Source organism: Myotis daubentonii, chromosome 1, assembly GCF_963259705.1.
Source record: "Myotis daubentonii chromosome 1, mMyoDau2.1, whole genome shotgun sequence".
In the NCBI taxonomy this organism is placed as follows: Eukaryota; Metazoa; Chordata; class Mammalia; order Chiroptera; family Vespertilionidae; genus Myotis; species Myotis daubentonii.
The window spans coordinates 73,463,201-73,482,720 of NC_081840.1; the positions used below are offsets into that span (position 1 = coordinate 73,463,201).

At 43.0% G+C, this 19,520-nt stretch overlaps 1 protein-coding gene across 1 annotated transcript in view; it reads left to right on the plus strand.

Annotated features, from left to right (window-relative positions):
- Nucleotides 1-19,520, plus strand: part of RYR3 (ryanodine receptor 3) — a 546,057-nt gene that overhangs the window by 260,377 nt on the left and 266,160 nt on the right. The window contains 2 exon segments of the mRNA XM_059705681.1: nt 1,341-1,514; nt 5,220-5,341. Of these exon segments, the coding sequence (XP_059561664.1) occupies nt 1,341-1,514; nt 5,220-5,341 (296 nt within the window).

Sequence of the window (19,520 nt, forward strand, 5' to 3'; positions counted from 1 at the left end):
ATATATATACTACATATAATATATATATGAAATTACTCAGATATATATTCTCTCAGTATATGGATTCTCTGGACTAGCAATCTAAAATTAATTTAAATCTGGCCCATGCCCTTGATTCTTTTATAGCCTAGCAAATGGAAAGTGTCATCTAAACAAGCACATTTACAATTAGAGTTGCTAATTGCTCAGTAGAGGAATTAACTCTGCCTTTACAGAGAAGGTGGCATCTGAGCAGGGTATTGTAGGGTGAGTAGGAGTTTAGAGCAGTGGGAAAGAGCAAGTCTCTGGAGCTGGACTTCCTGGTTTAAATCTTGGTCCTTTCACTACTTATTGAGTGACCTTGGGCAAAATATTTGCCTTTATTTTCTCCTCTGTAAAAATGGGAGAATATCTGTAGCCACAACAGAGGCTGCTATGAAGAGTTAATATATGTAAAGATTTTGGAACACTGCCTTGCCCATGGTAAGAGCTCAATATATATGTTACTCTTGTTCTATCACTAAAAATGAGAATGGAGTTGTCACAAGCAGAGGGAATAGCACACAACATTTTTTTCTGTAGGAAAAAAATCTGAATACTTCCTAAGCACATGGCTTTTACAAATAAGTACTTTAATACAGAAGTAGAGTAGAACCACGCAGACTCTGATTGATGAAGAGGGAACAGAGTTACCATAGATGGGTCTACTTCCAGACTCATTCTGTGACAGGCACCTCAGGTTGTCACCAAGAGGACTCCTTGTGCATGCTAACTCCTTTTTTCATAAGTTTAGTGAAACAGTGTCTATGGAAGAATGAAACCATGACTCCAGCACACAACTGAGAAGGCCATAAGTGATGGGCATGACAGTTGTGCCCAGTAGCCCCACATGCTTGAGAAGTCTGCTTTCTCTTCTGACTTCTATAATGATATTTTTAAAGTCCCTGAAGCATTTATATAAGATAGCCATTAAAATTATGGAAGATACAAAACTTGATGAAAGGAAGTTAATTGACTGGAAAATAGTTAATTATCAAGATAAGTCAGGACTATAAAAGTAGAAAATATAATCGAGAATTATATAAAATCAGAACCAAAGGGAGACCGACCAGCCGTCTCCTTTTCCCATGGACTTAAATAATCACTAAAGTGGCCAAAACTTGAAACCATTGATTTTACAATTAACAGCAGATAAGGGAAGCAGGCGCTGCTAAAATCCTGGCTTGGACAGAAGCATCATGATTATTTTGGTAATCAGTTCTCTGGCTTACAAATTCAGCATGGGTGATTTGTTTTCTGTGTTGTGTTTCTGTTTAATCAGACATGCCTGCGTTTGTTTCTTTTCATTTTCTGTGAAATAGGAAATCAAGGAGAAATTAGATTCCAGTCACAAAAGAGATATAGAAGGCATGGGAGTTCCAGAAATCAAGTATGGAGATTCTGTCTGCTTTGTCCAGCACGTAGCCAGTGGTCTGTGGGTGACCTACAAAGCACAAGATGCCAAGACATCCCGCCTTGGACCCCTAAAAAGAAAGGTGAGGAGTCAGAAAGGCTGTTTAGAATTGTTTTACACTTCTATGAGATGGAAGCTACTGGGCTAGAGAAGTGATTGTGAGAATTAGGTGAACATGATGTATGTTTAGTTGCTTTCTGTGACTGATAGTACAGGCTAATTTCTTCGGTGCAAAAAGGAAGTTAGACAGCAGGCACTTATGTGAGGAGCGGTAGAACTTGCTCAATGGACTCTAAAACCTGCACCAAATGGCTTTTGGTGGTACAGTGTTTGGGGATTAACCACATCATTGCTCCCTCCATTTAAGTGGATCATTGAGTTATTGTGCAGTTTTTGTAATATAGAGACTAAATAGAATCTCTACAGAGAAAAGGCAAATGCATGGTAATAAGCCCACAGGAACCAATATGCAGAGAGGCGAGATATTGTGGGATGTTGTCTCCACAGAGAATGCATCCTGATCTGCGTGGTCCATCATGACTATTATCATGGGAAACTGGCTTGGACACACACAGCATCTTTTTTTCTTTTTTCTTTTTCTTTTTTTTTTTTTTTTTTTTTTACCAGGAAGTCAATTGCCATAAGAGAGTTTCTTTTGATGGGAACCAGAAAATAAATGCCAAGGGCATGATGCTATTTTTTTCTTGGAAAACCCTCACAAAACATGGGATTGGTTAGTCAAGGAGTCCTAGATGAGGTTCTGGTATTATATAGGTTAGTTCAGGTATCCCAGTCCAGGGTAGAGATAATGAAAAGTTTAGTTTCCCAGAATGCTGATGATGATAAGAGAGAGGAAGTTGGGAGCAAACCATAAGGTAATAGCTTACTTTTGCATAAAATAAAACATACCAGGAAAATATCCAGAAAAGAGAAAATAATATGATGAAGAGGAGATAGAAAAGAGAATAAAGAAGAGGCCACACAATAGCTTGTAGGAGCCCAGCCCTTCCTCTGCAAACAATTACAAAGGCTGGATAAAACACAACCAAAATCAAGTGAACCATTTGAATGTTTCAACTACCAGAGCACCCAGGACATGAGCACTAAAGATCCCAAATAGAGTGTAAGTGCTTTAAGGTGAGCCTCACCTTTGTCACCACTTCCCCTGGTGTATTTGCTGAGTTGCAGCACCAAAGAATGGGGTGTGTGCTAGCATCATTGGGCTGGAGAGACAGGTTAGGGACCAGGTCAGCCAAGGTTTCTGTGACTTGAGGGGCCAAGATTGCAGAATGGATGGAACTGTAGAAATGTGAACCTGAAATCCTACCTGCAATTTCCTCTGGGATCTTGAGATGCCTGTGGATGGGCTGTGAAGGTGAGACAGCAGACAGACAGTGGAAGCTGTAAGGGAGAAGAGCAAAGCAGCGATGTGGATAGTATGACAGTACTAGGGAGACAGAGGTTGGGGTTCAGGGTCCCTCAAGTTGGAATGACCCTTGAAAATACCCTTAAAATTTCAATTAAATCCCAAAAGGGCTCTATTCTGGGAACAAAGACTATACCCTAGAAATAAGGGCACATTTAAAGTAAATGCCAAAAATCCATCATCTACCCTACCAACCTAACAGAAAACTAAATCCTCTACAGTGTATGATAATATCACCTAGAGCCTCCACAATTTTTCATACCTACTAAGATAATAGTGACATTTAAAGAGAGTGGACTATGTGGGTCTTGGCTGTAACTCTGCCTGGGAGGGGACATACTCAAAGAACCCTGTCAACTAGGAGAGGCCCCAGATTGTGGTGTGGAATTACTGTGCCTGACCCTGCCTTTCTCTCCCAGAGCCATAGTCCCTAGGTCCACTTAGCTGCTGAAATGTGCAGGAGGCTTTGGCAGGTCCTTTCTGAAGCACTTTCTAAATGGTGTTGTAATGCTCAGCCCTTGACATTTCGTGAGGAATAGGTGGCGTTTCCCTCTAAAAATACAAAGAATGTCCATCTCTGTGTTCGGCATTTTATGACACAAAACAGGAACCTTGGAAAACCAATGGAGAACAGACACAGTGGAAAGCCTCATGAATGTAACTTACCTTAAAGGAAATGTCCTCTCTCCCATTCATATCTCATGCTTGTGCTCTCTGCTATTGGGCTATGGAATTCCCCCAAGGGGGGAAAAAAGGACCTTAGGAACAGGGCTGCAGAGATCTGTGGGGACATAACAACAATATACTAACAGCTGCATCTCCCCATTTCTCATTACTTTCTTATTTGGCTGGTCAGCTGGAATGTGTTATGTGAACAAGCAAAACCTAAGGATTTGGGTCTGTAGGGACCAGAAAGCTGGGAATGAGGCCAGAGTAAACGTAGTGGCAGTGCTTTGTCAAATCCAAATGCAGCGCTGTTAACCAGTTGCTGGGAAGTTGTGGCAAAGTAATGTTTGAAATGGTGACTCCAAAGGGGCATCCTTTACTGATGCTAGAGCTATAATATGTAGATGGAATGTGAAGCATTTTTACACAAAGAGATCACGAACTCTTGCAAGCCAGTATTCTACTTCCTGTGTGAATTCATTCTATCAGGACATATTTTCAGAATAAAAAACATAAGAAAGAGATTTTCACATAGGAAGGAAAATAAGTTGTTTCTTTGTGCTAAGAATGAGAAAGACCAAAAATCATTATTCTAAAGGTATTTTCTAACGCCATATGTGTGTTTTTTATTTGACATATAGACTGACAAATCTATCCACTCCAAATCATGCAAGACCTACAAATGGTCTCCCTTCACTTACTCAAGAGGAAACTATGCCAGGAACTTGAACCTTGAATCAAGATTTGATCCTGATTTTAACTAGAATCAAACCATCCGAATTAATATCTGCACATATTTGACCCTTTTAGGGGGGAAAAAAACAAAACTACTGACCTCCATACCAAAAGCTGCTACCCTTACCCAAAAATTGCCATGGTGTCATTAGTGATCAATAATTATGCCTAGCTTCCAGATAACCAATCTGAGATCAGTACCATACTGCCCCTTATAACAAACATTCATTGAGTACCTCATAGTCTAGGAAACATACTAAATGATTTACATGTAAATCATCTAATCTTCCAAACACCCCTTTAAGATATGTCCATTTGCAGATGGTAGAGTTGAAGCAGAAAATGGTTAAGGAACTTGTCTAAGGTCGCACAGCTAAGAATTGAGTAGCAGAACTAGAGCTCGGGTTGCTGATACCAGAGCCTATGCTGTCAGGTCTCTCAAGCCTCCCTGAGAAGCAGATACCACCTTGAGCTACTTCCCCAGTTCAACAGTGAGCCAACCCTGCCAGCCCCTCTCTCCTTCAGGAGAGAAATGCAAACCTGATCCTAGCAGAGGGATTTTCTTTAATGTGTCTTTCTTCTTTCTCAATTTATCTCTGAAGGTTAAGTCTCTAAAAAATGACTTTCAGTGGCCAAGAGTAAGATTTTGTGTTCACTTTAAGAGAAATATATAAAATATTTTTTCATCCTTTCAAATTTGCCATCTAGGCCCAAGGAATTTATTATAATTCATACCACAGTGACAAATAAAATTTTATTTTCATCAAGGAATCATGCCTCAAGGACGATTCTTGTCAGTACTAGGGCAAAATAACTTTGTTAATATCCCATTTTCAAATGGGCCTGGGGGAACTTGGTTGGGGGAAAAGAGGACAAGGGTGGAGGGAAGCGCTGCAAGAAATGTTGACTGCCCAGCTGTGGAGAATGTGTAACCTGGACCTGGTGTGCTTTGCTCTGCAGGTCATCCTCCACCAGGAAGGCCACATGGATGACGGATTAACACTGCAGAGATGCCAGCGCGAGGAGTCCCAGGCTGCTCGTATCATCAGGAACACAACAGCCTTATTCAGCCAGTTTGTAAGGTATGTGCATTCCTTCCCTTTCTCAGTTTCTACTCTACGACCTCCCAATCCCACCTCCCACCTTCCTTTAATATTGTGAGTGTTTTTAGAAACTAATTAAACACTAGCAAAGAGTTTTACCAAAGAGAGTTTAGGATTGAAACATATTCCCCATGCAGGTGATCTCCTACTAGCCTCCCTCTTTGCCCTACAAGTATCCAAGCCCCATTGGTGATTCAGGTTGTCATGAATACCCAAGGTCTTCCCATGGAAAGTCAGTGAAAGAGCTGAAGTGCTCTAAGGGCCTTTTGTATTAGAGCAGCGGTTCTCAACCTGTGGGTCGCGACCCCTTTGGGGGTCGAATGACCCTTTCACAGGGGTCGCCTAAGACCATTGGAAAACACATATATAATTACATATTGTTTTGTGTTAATCACTATGCTTTAATTATGTTCAATTTGTAACAATGAAATTGGGGGTCACCACAACATGAGGAACTGTATTAAAGGGTCGTGGCCTTAGGAAGGTTGAGAACCACTGTATTAGAGTGTTAAGAGGAGAGGAAGGAAAAGACACAGATCCACTCCCTGCTGCTATTTAGAAAGGCTTTCTACATCATTCAGAATCATTGCTATGGTTGACATTCAAGTAAATTTGTATTGGAAACCTGGTGTTACCCAGCTATGACTGGGACTTAAATGGGAGAGGTAACTGAACTGCCTGCTTGCATTATAATCCCCCAGCCTCAACAATGCTGCCAAAACAGGGCTCTGTGAATTGTGTTCACCAACTATCACGAGACATGCACTCAATTGTAAACAGTGTTCCAAGCTACCCTTCTCTGTAGGCAAATATCTCTAAAGCCAAGAGGGTTTAGATTTCACGTGTGAATTTGCATAAAATGAGAGGGGTGGGAATTATACCTTTACTTTTCTTCCTGTTGAAACAATTGTGATCCAGGGGATGTGTGCTAGGATGTAAGCTAAGCTGCTGTTACAGTTCAGGATAAACTTTCATTTCTCTTTAAGGTAATATTATTGGGTAGGTGGGTGTTTTAAGGGAAGTGGTCTGGATACTGGGGCTCAGGTTCCTTCTGTCTGGCTGCTTTGAAGTTTCCTACAGGCTTTTGTCCCTGGACCAGCACAGCAGCATAACCTGGCAAGTTCTCAAGTTTCACCACAGACTTACTAAATGAAACACCTAGGAGTGGTACCCCAGAAAGTATTTTTTAGTAGCCTTAAATTTTCATAACCTTGGCTTAAGCAGTGGTTTCTTCAATATGACACAAAAAACAAAAGCAACAAAATAAAAAATAAATAAATTGGAGTATATCAAAATTAAAAACTTTTTTGCTGTGAAGGGCACCATCAAGAAAGTGGAGGGAAAAACCACATAATGGGACAGAATATTTGCAAATCATGTATCTGATAAGGGACTTGTATCTAGATTAAAGGGCTCTCACAATTCAACATTAAAAAGACAAACGGACCAATTTAAAAATGAGCCAAGGATGTGAACAGCCACTTCTCCAAAGAAGATATACAAATGGACAATAAGCATATGAAAAGATGTTCAACATCATTAGCCATCAGGAAAACGCAAATCAAAACTACAGAGTTAACAACACTTTATTCCCAGTAGAATGGCTCTGATCAAAAAGACTGTTAATAAGAAGTATGGGACAGGATGTAGAGAAATCAGAACCTTCATATACTGCTGATGGGAATGTAAAATGCCACAGCCACTTTGGATTGTCTCAAAAGGTTAAACATAGAGTTACTTTAAGACCCAGCAATTTCACTCAACAATTTCCCATATGTCCATACAAAAACTTGTACACAAATGTTCAAATCAGCATCATTCATAATGGCCAAAAAGTAGAAACAACCCAAACATTCAACTGATGAATGGATAAATAAAATGCGCTATATCCTTACAATGTAATATGATTTGTTCATAAGAAGGAATAGAGTACTAATAGACACTACAACATGAATGAACCTTGAAAATAGTATGCTAAGTGAAAGAAGCCAGTCACAGATAACCACATATTACATGATTCCATTTATATAAATGTCCAGAACAGATAGAAAGATGTAGTCATCGCAGACAAGGGGAGTGACTACTAATGGGATTGGGGGGGAGGGGGGAGCTGATGAAAAAGTTCTAAAATTGATTGAGGTAATGATTACACAACTCTGTAAATTTACTAAAAACCACTAACCCTTTGAATTACACTCTTTTGATGGTATGATATCTGAATTATATTTCAGTAAAGCTATTATTTTTAAAAAGTAGGAGTTAAATGCCTGACAATGAGAAAATTATTTTTAAACAGCTTTATTTGGCTATAATTTATTATGTATCATAAAACTTATTCTTTTGAATGTAGAAAACAGTGAATTTTAATAAATTTATGGAACTGTACAACCATTACTATAATTCAGTTTTAAACATTTTCTTCACCCCAAAATAATTCTTTATGTCCATTGCAGTTTATACCAGTTGCCACCCTCAGCCTTAGGCAACCAATGGTCTATTTTCTGTCTCACTTGATACATTAAATTGATAAATTAAATCATACAATATATCAGTGATGGTGAACCTTTTGAGCTCGGCGTGTCAGCATTTTGAAAAACCCTAACTTAACTCTGGTGCCGTGTCACATATAGAAATTTTTTGATATTTGCAACCATAGTAAAACGAAGACTTTTATTTTTGATATTTATTTTATATATTTAAATGCCATTTAACAAAAAAAAAATCAACCAAAAAAATGAGTTCTTGTGTCACCTCTGACACACGTGTCATAGGTTCACCATCACTGCAATATATGGTTTTTTGAATTGGGCCTTTTTACTTAGCATTACATTCTAGGGTTCAACCCTGTTCTGTTATAGCTCATAATGACATTCTGATTCTTTATATAGCTGAAGAGTATTCTTCTTGTATGTGTACCAGGTATAGCTAAAGAAATAGAGGTACATCTATAATAATAAAAGTGTAATATGCTAATTAGACTGGACAACCTTCCAGATGAAGCCAGGGCTGCAAGGGAAGGCTGGGTCCCTGGTGCCCGCTGGTGGCCAGAGGGAAACCCAGGTCCTGAGTGCCGGAGTGAAGCCTGTGCCAGCAGCTAGGGAAAGGGAGGCCTACTCTTGCATGAATTTCATGCATCAGGCCTCTAGTATACACATAATGTGTATAAATGTTTGTATATGTATGATTGTGTGTGTGTGTGTGTGTATATACTAGAGGCCCGGTGCAAAAAAATTTGTGCACTCAGGGGTAGGGGATCTCTCAGCCGGCCTGTGCCCTCTCACAGTCTGGGATCCCTCGGGGGATGACCACCTGCTGGCTTAGGCCCGCTCCCCAGGGGATTGGGCCTAAGCTGGCAGTCAGACATCCCTCTGGCAGCCTGGGAGCCATCGCGGGATATCCACTTGCCAGCAAGGAGCAGACCTAAGCCGCAGTCAGACATCCTTAGTGCTGCTGAGGAGGCAGGAGAGGATCCCACCACCACCACTGTACTGGCAGCCGGCAGCCTGGCTTGTGGCTGAGCAGAGCTCCTCCCATGTGAGAGCGACTGACCACCAGAGGGCAGCTCCTGCACTGAGCATCTGCCCCCTGGTGGTCAGTGTGTGTCATAGTGACCAGTCATTCCCAGTCTTTCTGCTGTTAGGGTCAGTTTGCATATTACCTGTTTACTATATAGGATAGAGGCCTGGTGCACAGGTGGGAGCCAGCTGGTTTGCCCTGAAGGGTGATCCGGATCAGGGTGGGGGTCCCACTTGGGTGCGTGGCCAGTCTGGATGAGGGGCTGGTGGCTGTTTGCATCTGGTTGCACCCCCTTCAGGGTGGGGTTCCCCACTGGGGTGCCTGGCCAGTCTGGGTGAGGGGCTGAGGGCCGTTTTCAGGCTGGCGGGCGACTGAAGCTCCCAGCCTCTTTTTTTTTATTCTGGGATTTATTTACCCTCTATAGCTGTCACTGGAGCTGAGAGCCTGCTCCAGCTCTGAGGCTATGGCTGGCTGAAAGCAGGTATCTGGGTTTGTTTAGCTTCTATAATTGCAACATTGTTGCATCTGGAGCTCAGAGCTGGGCTGCAGCAGGCGGGGAACCTTGGCTTCCTCCACCACTGGAGCAAGCAAGCCTCCTATTCGCTTCAACTGCCTGGCGGCCACCCGCCATCTTGGTTGGCAGTTAATTTGCATATCACCCTGATTAGCCAATGGGAAGCGTGTCAGAGGTATGGTTAATTACCATGTTTGTCTATTATTAGATATGAGATATATATATATATATAACATATCCTATATAAGAAAAGTCTAATATGCTAAGTGTCCAGTCGACTGGTCAGCCGTTCAACCAATTAAAGCATAATATGCTAATGATATGCTAAGGCTTCTCAACCGCTCTCTATGACATACACTGACCACCAGGGGGCAGACAGTCGACTAGTCATTATGATGTGCACTGACCACCAGGGTGCAGAAGCTCTGACCAGTAGGTTAGCTTGCTGCCGGGGTCGGCCAATAGAGACTGAGTGAGACAGGCTGGACATGCCCTGGAGCCCTCCCACACTCCCTCCCCAGCTGGCCAACCTCCTGCATCTCTTCCCGGCCTGGATCATGCACTGGTGGGGTCCCTTAGCCTGGCCTGCGGGATCGGGCCAAAACTGGCTCTCCAACATCTCCTAAGGGGTCCCAGATGTGCAAGAGGGCACAGGCAAGGCTGAGGGACCCCACTGGTGCACAAATTTGTGCACTGGGCCTCTAGTATGTATATATTTATACACATATGCATATATATGTAGTTATTTATAGAGACAGAGACCGACATACTTCACATTCTGTTTAATTCATCAATTGAGCAACAATTGGGATATTTCTATTTTTTGGTTATTATCAGTAATGTTTCAGTGGATCTTAGTGTAAAAGGTTTTCAATATATGTTTTCATTTCTCTTGGGTAAATACCTATGAGTGGAGTTGTTGAGTCATATATAAATTTGTGTTTAACTTTTCAATACTTTTGTGGTAAAATATACATAACCAAAGTTACTATTTTAACCATTTTTAGTATACAATTTAGTCACATTAAGTGCATTTAAATTGTTGTGTAACCATCACCATTATCCATCTCCAGAACTTTTACATCATCTCAAATGAAATTCGATAACAATTACTCCCCTTCCTCCCCTCCTTCCAGCCCCTGGTAACCATCATTCTACTTTCTATTTCTATGAATTTAACCATTCTAAGTACCTCATATAAGTGGAGTCATACAACATTTGTCTTTTTTGGTCTGGCTTATTTACTTAACAAAAATGTCTTCAGGTTCATAGTGTAGCATGTGTCAGCATTTCATTCCTTTTTAAGGTTGAATATGATTATACTAGAGGCCCGGTGCACAAAAATTTGTGCACTCGGGGGGGGGGGTCCCCTCAGCCCGGCCTGTGCCCTCTCACAGTCTGGGACCCCTCAGGGGATGACCACCTGCTGGCTTAGGCCCGCTCCCCAGGGGATTGGGCCTAAGCTGGCAGTCAGACATCCCTCTGGCAGCCTGGGAGCCATCGCGGGATATCCACTTGCCAGCAGGGAGCAGACCTAAGCTGCCGTTGGACATCCTTAGTGCTGCTGAGGAGGCGGGAGAGGCTCCTACCATCACCACTGTACTGGCAGCTGGCAGCCTGGCTTGTGGCTGAGCAGAGCTCCCCCTGTGGGAGCGCACTGACCACCAGGGGGAAGCTCCTGCATTGAGTGTCTGCCCCCTGGTGGTCAGTGTGTGTCACAGAGACCAGTCATTCCCAGTCATTCTGCTGTTAGGGTCAATTTGTATATTACCCTTTAATTTTATAGGATAGAGGCCTGGTGCATGGGTGGAGTCCGGCTGGTTTGCCCTGAAGGGTATCCCGGATCAGGGTGGGGGTCCCGCTGGGGTGCCTGGCCAGCCTGGGTGAGGGGCTGATGGCTGTTTATAGGCTTGCCACAGCCTCTTCAGCGTGGGGGTCCCCACTGGGGTGCCTGGCCAGCCTGGGTGAGGGGCTGATGGCTGTTTATAGGCTTGCCACAGCCTCTTCAGCGTGGGGGTCCCCACTGGGGTGCCTGGCCAGCCTGGGTGAGGGGCTGATGGCTGTTTGCAGCTAGCCAAGCCCCCCAGAAGGGACCCTCACCCCATGAGGGTGTGGCCAGCCTGGGTGAGGAGCTGATGTTTGTTTGCAGGCTGGCCACAGCCTCTTCAGGGTGGGGGTCCCTGCTGGGGTGCCTGGCTAGCCTGGGTGAGGGGCTGATGGCTGTTTTCATGCTGGCCACAGCCCCTTCAGGGTGGGGGTTCCCACTGAGGTGCCTGGCCAGCCTGGGTGAGGGGCTGAGTGCTGTTTTCAGGATGGCCACACCCCCTTCCAGGTGGGGGGTCCTGCTGGAGTCCCTGGCCAGTCTGGGTGAGCAGCTGATGGCTGTTTTCAGGCTGGCCAAGCCCCACAGCGGGGACCCTCACCCCATGAGGGTGTGGCCATCCTGGGTGAGGGGCTGACGGCTGTTTGCAGGCTGGCCATGGCCCCCAAACAACCAAGCTCCCAGTGGAGGCTGGCTGGAAGCAGGTATCTGGGATTTATTTATCTTCTATAATTGAAACTTTGTTACCTTGAGCGGAGGCTACTGCCGGCCAGGGCAGGTGGGAAGCTTGGCTCCCTCTATCGCCAGGGCAACCAAGCCTCCTGCTTGCTCCAGCTCCATGGCTGCCGGCCACCATCTTGGGTGGGTTAATTTGCATGCAGTCGCTCTGATTGGCTGGTGGGTGTGGCTTGGGGTGTAGCAGAGGTGCAGTCAATTTGCATGTTTCTCTTTTATTAGATTAGATTACTAGAGGCCTGGTAAATGAAAAGGGTAGGGTCCCTAGGCCTGGCTGGCAATCAGGGCTGACCTGTGGGGCAACTGGTGGGGTGATCAGGGCCCCCACTCGCACCTGCCTTAACTGGCCTGGTGCCACCTGCTCACTAGCCTCTCCCCCAGCCCCCACCGCCGGTCTGGGCCTGTGGGCTGGTGTCAGCTCCTGCATTAAGCATCTGCCCCCTGGTGGTCAGTGTGCATCATAGTGACTGGTCGTTTGGCTGGTCATTCTGCCATTTGGTCAATTTTCATATTAGGGTTTTATATAGATAGATATATAAACACCAGATTTTCTTTATCCTTTCATCTATCAGTGGACATTTGGAGATGTTTAGTTTTAAGAAACTGAAAATTTAGTTTTCCAAAGCAGATACACCATTTTACCTTCCATTCAGAAATGTATGAAATTCCATTTTCTCTGCATCCTTGCCTGAAGTTGTTATTGTCTGACTTTTTGGTAGTAGTCATTCTAATGGATATAAAGTGGTATGTCATTGTGGTTTTAATTTGCATTCCCAAAATGACTAATGATTTTGAACAACTTTGATGTGCTCATCTGCCATTCATATGGATTCTCTAGTAAAATGCAATCAAGTCTTTTGCCTATTTTTTTAGTTGGGTTGGTTGTCTTCATATTGAGGTTTGAGAGTTTTTTGTATCTTCTGGTTGTTTTTTATAGATTTATGATTTTCAAATATTTCCCCATAGTTTGTGGCCTCTCTCCTCATTTTCTTAGTGGTGGTTTTGCAGCATGGAAGTTTTAATTTTGATGAAGTCTAATTTAACTTTGTTTTGTTTGTTTATAGATCATGCTTTTGGTGTCATATCTGAAAACTCTTTGACTAACCCCAAATCACCAAGATTTTCTGCTATTTTTTTTCTGGAAGTTTTATAATTTTAGCTCTTATACTTTAGTTTTATAATTTTTAGGTCTATTATCCATTTTGAATCAAATGTTTTGTGTATGATGTAGTAACATAAGGATTTAAATTCATCTTTTGAATGTGGATTGGGTGAATATCTCATTGCCTGTGTACAGTTTGCTGAAAATGTATCCATTCACATCAAATTGCCTTATCACCTTTGTCAAAAGTCAAGTGACCATAAATAAAAGCATTTATTTCAGAGCCTTCAGTTTTATTCCATCTGTGTACCAGCCGCTGGTAACCACCATTCTACTTTCTATTTCTATGAATTTATAGTAGTAAATATTAAAGTCAGGTAGAGTGAGTCCTCCAATTTTGTACTTTTCAAAATTATTTTTGGCTCTTCAGTGTTCTTTTCATTCCTATACAAATTTTAGAGTAAAATTTTCAATTTCCGCAGAAAAGCCTGCAGGGATTTTGATATATATTGCATTTTATCTATAGATGAGTTTTGGGAGGACTTTTATCTTAATAATAATGAATCTTCCAATCCATAAACATAGAATATCTCTCCATTAATTCTTCCTCAATTTCTTTCAGGAAGATATTATAGTTTTCAGTGTGTAAGTCTTACTCTTCTTTTTAAAACTGTATTCTGAAGTATTTTTGATGCCAATGCAAATGGAATTGTTTTTTAAATTTTATTTCAGGTTGTTCATTGCTGGCACTTGTAAATACTATTATATAGAAACTGAGTTTTTTGAAGATCAATTCTGTATACTGTGACTTAATGAAAAATTTTTATTCTAATGTGGGGGTTTCTCGCATGGCTACTTTAGAATTTTCTACATGCAGGATCATATCATATGTGAATAAAGATTTTATTTTATTTTTTCCAATGTAGATCTTTCTTTCTTTCTTTCTTTCTTTCTTTCTTTCTTTCTTTCTTTCTTTCTTTCTTTCTTTCTTTCAATTGTGATGGCTAGAACATCCACTATAATCTTACCTAATAATAGACAAACATGTAAATTGACCATCCCTCTGCTACGCTCACCAGCCAATCAGGAGAGTATTCAAATTAACCCAACAAAGATGGCGGTTAATTTGCATATGTAGGCGCCCAGTGGCCTGGGTCCCGGGAACAATATAGGGCACCCAGATCACTCTGAGGTAGGCCATGTGTGGGCCCTGAGCAGCCTAGGAAGGGCCTGAGCCAGAGGGCTCCTGGGAAGGGCCTGAGCCTGCGATCAGAGCCTAGTGAGCCCCTGCCCAGGCCTAACACCTCTGCCAAAAGCGTTAGGCCTGGGCAGGGGCGGAGCCAGCGATCGAAGGGAGCTAGGGTGGAGCCTGCGATCAGAAGGAGCTGGGGGTCCCCTGCCCAGGCCTAACGTCTTGGCAGGGCCAGAGCCGGCAAGCAGAGGGAGATGGGCAGGGGCAGAGCCAGCGATTGGAAGGAGCTGGTGGTCCCCTGCCTAGGCCTAATACCTCGGCCATAGGCATTAGGCCTGGGCAGGGGCAGAGCTGTCAATCAGAGGGAGCTGGGGGTCCCCTGCCCAGGCCTAACGCCTCAGCCAGAGGCCCTTGGCCTGGGCAGGGGCCAAGCCGGCAATCGGAAGGAGCTGGGGGTCCCCTGCCCAGGCCTAAAACCCCGGCCAGAGGCCTTAGGCCTGGACAGGAGCTGAGCTGGAGATGGGAGGGAGCTAAGCATCTTCTATCCAGGTCTATGCTTTGGCCAGAGGCCTTAGGCCTGGGTAGGGGCCGATGGGAGGGAGCTGGGGGTCCCCTGCCCAGGCCCCAAGGCTTTAGTCCTGGGCAGGGGCAGAGCTGGGGATTGGTGTGAACTACAGAGGAAACACCTTTTCTGACCGCTCATTGGCTAAACTCCCTGTATGCCACTAGTAATATTCTTAGTAAATTGGGTAATAAGAATCCAAGAAGGTGACCTAGGGTTTTACCACCACCACACTCCTGGAGAAAAAAACGAAGGTCCGCTGCTGGAGAGCTAAGAAATGTCATATCCTGCCCTAACCGGTTTGGCTCAGTGGATAATGCCTCAGCCTGCTGACTGCAGGGTCTGGGTTCAATTCTGACCAAGGGCATGTACCTAGGTTGCAGGCTCGTCCCTGGCCAGGTCCCAGGTCAGGGCTCTTGCAGGAGGCAACCTCAAAGTGTTCCTCTCACTTTGATGTTTCTCTCTGTCTTTCCCTTTCTCTTCCACATTCTCTAAAAATCAATGGAAAGATATCCTCAGGTGAGGATAATAAAAATAATAATAAAGAAAGAAATGTCATATTCTATGAAAGCACATCTTGAAAATGCCTAAAGAAAGTTGTCATTTTTTCATGGTGAAGGGACTGGAGTCCGTGTTGATGAAAACACTTTGGTGGCTGCAGTGACTAGCAGTGGCTGCAGCAACAGGGTGATGGGGCTGGTACCTTCCCCTGATCAGCCCAATCACCTCCCACAAAGGGAAGCCAGACTGCACCTTAGGGCCACTCCCCAAGGGGAGCAGGGAGCGGGCCTAAGCCGTCAGTAGGACATCTCCTGAGGGCTCCCAGTATGTGAGAGGGGGCAGGCTGGGCTGAGGGACACCCCCCCCCCAGTGCACGAATTTCGTGCACCAGGCCCCTAGTATTGAATAAAAGTAAAGAGAACAGACATCCTTGTTTTGTTCCTAATCTTAGTAGGAAACATTGTCTTTGACCATTAAGTGTGATGTTAGCTATGGGGTTTGTGTAGATGCCCTATTATCAAGCTGAGGAAGTTTTCTTCTATTCCTGGTTTGTTAAGAGATTTTTGTTTTGTGTGTTTTTTTTATCTTGAAAGAGTGTTAGATTATGTCAAATTTTTTCATTGTCATTTGAGGTGACCATGTGGTTTTGTCCTATATTAATATAGTTTATTACATTAACTGATTGAGAATGGAGTATTGAAATATCTAACTGTTGGTTTTTTTTTTTCAAACCTCAACTGTTTTATGTTCTTAAGTAAGCAGTGATATATCAGTCTTTTCAAATGTTTCTTTTTGGAATGGCTTATAGAAAATGGCACCCTTTGCCCCAAAATATTTTAAGAATATGGCCCATGAAGTTTCTTAAGATAAGATAATAGACCTAGTAGGTCAAAACAATTTGAAAAATAAATGTAGCCCAGCAGAAAGCCTTAAGACTTTTCAAGTTCTCAAAAATGCCACTATAGGCCACTCTACTATAGGTCATGGAGGATGGCTGTTCAAGGGTAACACTTGCTGATACTTCCGGGTTGTCTGAGGCATGGCCATCATCTCTGGTTGCCATGTATCATTTCTTGTAGGTAAATAGTATTCATGTGATAGGCCGCCATCCACCCTGGATGCCTCTGAGTATTCCAGTAATAGGACTGAGAAGCAGCAGAATAGTACTCGTGCCAGGCTCTGTAGTTGGCTCTTCAGTACTCCTCATAATCCAGATAGGTACCAGAAAAATCCGCCTGGTACCTATCAGGATTTCCCTATGGCGGTCATACCACTCATCTTCCTGGACTCTGTCTGCGACCCATAGGTGCAGCGCCAAGGAGGGTTTCTGCGTCTCTGCTTAGCTCTATGGTTAGTCCCCTCTTTATGCCTTGCCTTGGTCTGGGTTTCTAACTGTTATTATTGAATTGTCTATTTCTCCCTTAATTCTGTCCATTTTTGCTTTACATGTTTCGAGTTCGGTTGTTGGGTGCTTATGTTTATAATACGTATATTTTCCTGATAAATTGAGTCTTGTATAGCTAAAAAGTGTGTCTCTTTTTTCTCTACGAACATTTTTTTTTCTTAAAGTGACTCCAAATGTTTTATATGCAGATTATTGTTACTGTTTGGGTGGTAGATCTTCTTCAGTCCTTCTTACTCCCAATCTGTTTGTGTCTGTGAATCTATACAGTGTGTCTTGTAGATAGCATACATTGGATTTTTTAATGTAGTTTGACAGTATTTTCCCTTTATTGGTGTGTATAATCTATTTATAGATAATGTAATTATTCAAAGGGTTGGATTTATTTCTGTTATTTGATATGTGATTTTGGTCTCAGGTCTTTTTTGGTCCTCTGTTCCTCTTTACTGCCTTCCTTTGTAGTAAATATTTTCTAGTGTATCATTTTCATTCCTTTGTTGAGTTTTTGACTATTTTTTTAGTTATATTCTTTGTGGTTGCTCTAGGGAACTCAGTGTGTATTTAACTTGAAACAAATTAATATAAACTTAACAAGTGAAATAAAGCAACTTTGCTCCAATATTATTCTATTCTCTCTGCTCTTTTGTGATAATATTGCTATGCACATCACCTCTCCATGTGTTATAAGCCCAGCAGTATAGATTTATAATTATTGTCTTATGCATTTGTTTTTTAATCAGTTATAAGAATAAAAGAGAAATACTAGTATACCTATATGCATTTTTATATTTATACTATCTTTTATAGTATTTACCTACATAATTACCTTTACCAGTGCTCTCTCTTTCTTCATTTGATTCTAGTTACTGTCTGGTATCATTTTCTTTTAGCCTGAAGGACTTCCCTTAGTATTTCTTCTTTTATAATGATTTCAGAGAGGAAGAAAGAGGGAGAGAAAGATAGAAACATCAATGATGAAAGAGAATTATTGATTGGCTACTTCCTGCATGCCCCCTACTGGGGGTCAAGCCCAAAACCTGGGCATGTGCCCTGACTGGGAATCAAACCATGACCTCCTGGTTCTTAGGTCGATGCTCAACCACTGAGCCACACCAGCCGGGCTTCCCTTTGTATTTCTTATATGACAACCCTGCTACCCATGTGGATTGGATAACCCGGTAAAGTTCAGGTAGTTTTAAGTTTTCTAAGGTTTTACTTTCTGCTTGTACAGAGAAGACTGATGTTTAGCCACAGACGAATAGAGAGCTATGTCCCTCTCTGGTCTTTCCTGAGCATGTGGGTGGCCTTACACACAGTCTGCCCTGACCTGTTAGAATTTCTTTTCTGTAAAATGGGGAAGGCAAGGGAACAGCTTCAGGCTGAAACACCATAGACTCCCCCTGTCCTTACAAGGCTCATAGTTTTAAATACATGCTTGTCAATTTGTGGTATGCCTTTGGTCAATTTCCAGAGTTCTAAAGGGTTATTTTGGATGATTTTTTTCCAATTTATCATTATTTTGTGAGAGAGAAGATTTGCTGAACTCCTCACTCAGCTCTTCTGAAAGTTCCACCCTCAGTGGGGGAAACGCTTGATTCTCTCAGCTACAGGATGTTTTAGAAGAACAGAGGACTAATGAAAAATAAGCAATGTGGCAGGTTTAGGGCTACAAAAGCCATAGTACTTGAATGTTGCAAGAGCTGGCGAGTGAAAGATAAAAACACAAATTGGAACTACATTCTCCCCTCCCATCTCTTTTGAGAAGCCAACAGTGCATGCTGTATACAAATGCAAACCGGGTGGGGTGGGGCGGCCACCTGGGAGAGCGCATTAAAGTTAAATGAATAAGGAAGGAACGAGGAAGAACAATGAAGAAGAAAAGGTTGAAGTTTGCTTGTGCTGCCTCATCAGCCCCTGTCCAGTTGCTGGGAGCTGTCCAACAGGGCAGATGAGCAATGCGAGCGATGAGGGAGTCTCAGCAGTCCTGCTGAAGAGGCAATAACTGTCCCCCTGACCACTGAGCTTACACTTAGGAGGGAAACAATATATAAATGCCTTATGGCAAATCACCTGAGGTCTTACTTGAATTTAACAAAAGAGATCCTTGGCAAAGAGTGAGAATGTAGTGAGGCAGTGGCTGTAGAGCAGAGGTTCTCAACCTGTGGGTCGCATTGGGGGTCAAACGACCCTTTCACAGGGGTCGCCTAAGACCATCGGAGAACACATATATAATTACATATTGTTTTTGTGATTAATCACTATGCTTTAATTATGTTCAATTTATAACAATGAAAATACATCCTGCGTATCAGATATTTACATTACGATTCATAAGAGTAGCAAAATTACAGTTATGAAGTAGCAACGAAAATAATTTTATGGTTGGGGGTCACCACAACATGAGGAACTGTATTAAAGGGTCGCGGCATTAGGGAGGCTGAGAACCACTGCTGTAGAGAGTCAGAAAACATTGAGATAAGAGAGGTGCTAATTATAGTTAGTTCCGAATTGAGATATCTTGTCCCTGTCTCCCCCGCCCCCATCACCTCCCCGCCACCTCCCATCTCCTCCCCAGGATTCCAGAGTAGAATGTGAGCACCATTAAGCCATTCAGAGGTCATGTCTATTGTCACCACTGGCCCCAGTGCCAGGCACGTGCTGTGTGTTCTGTTTTGAAGCAAGGGAGGGATCTGCCTCAGTCCAGGGGAGGACTGTTGTAGTGATCTTTTCTCAAGGAGCAAGATGAAGTGATCAGCAGTGAAAACCCACAAAACAAAAAGTTAGACCCATAAGGGCCCTGCCTAGCATAGAG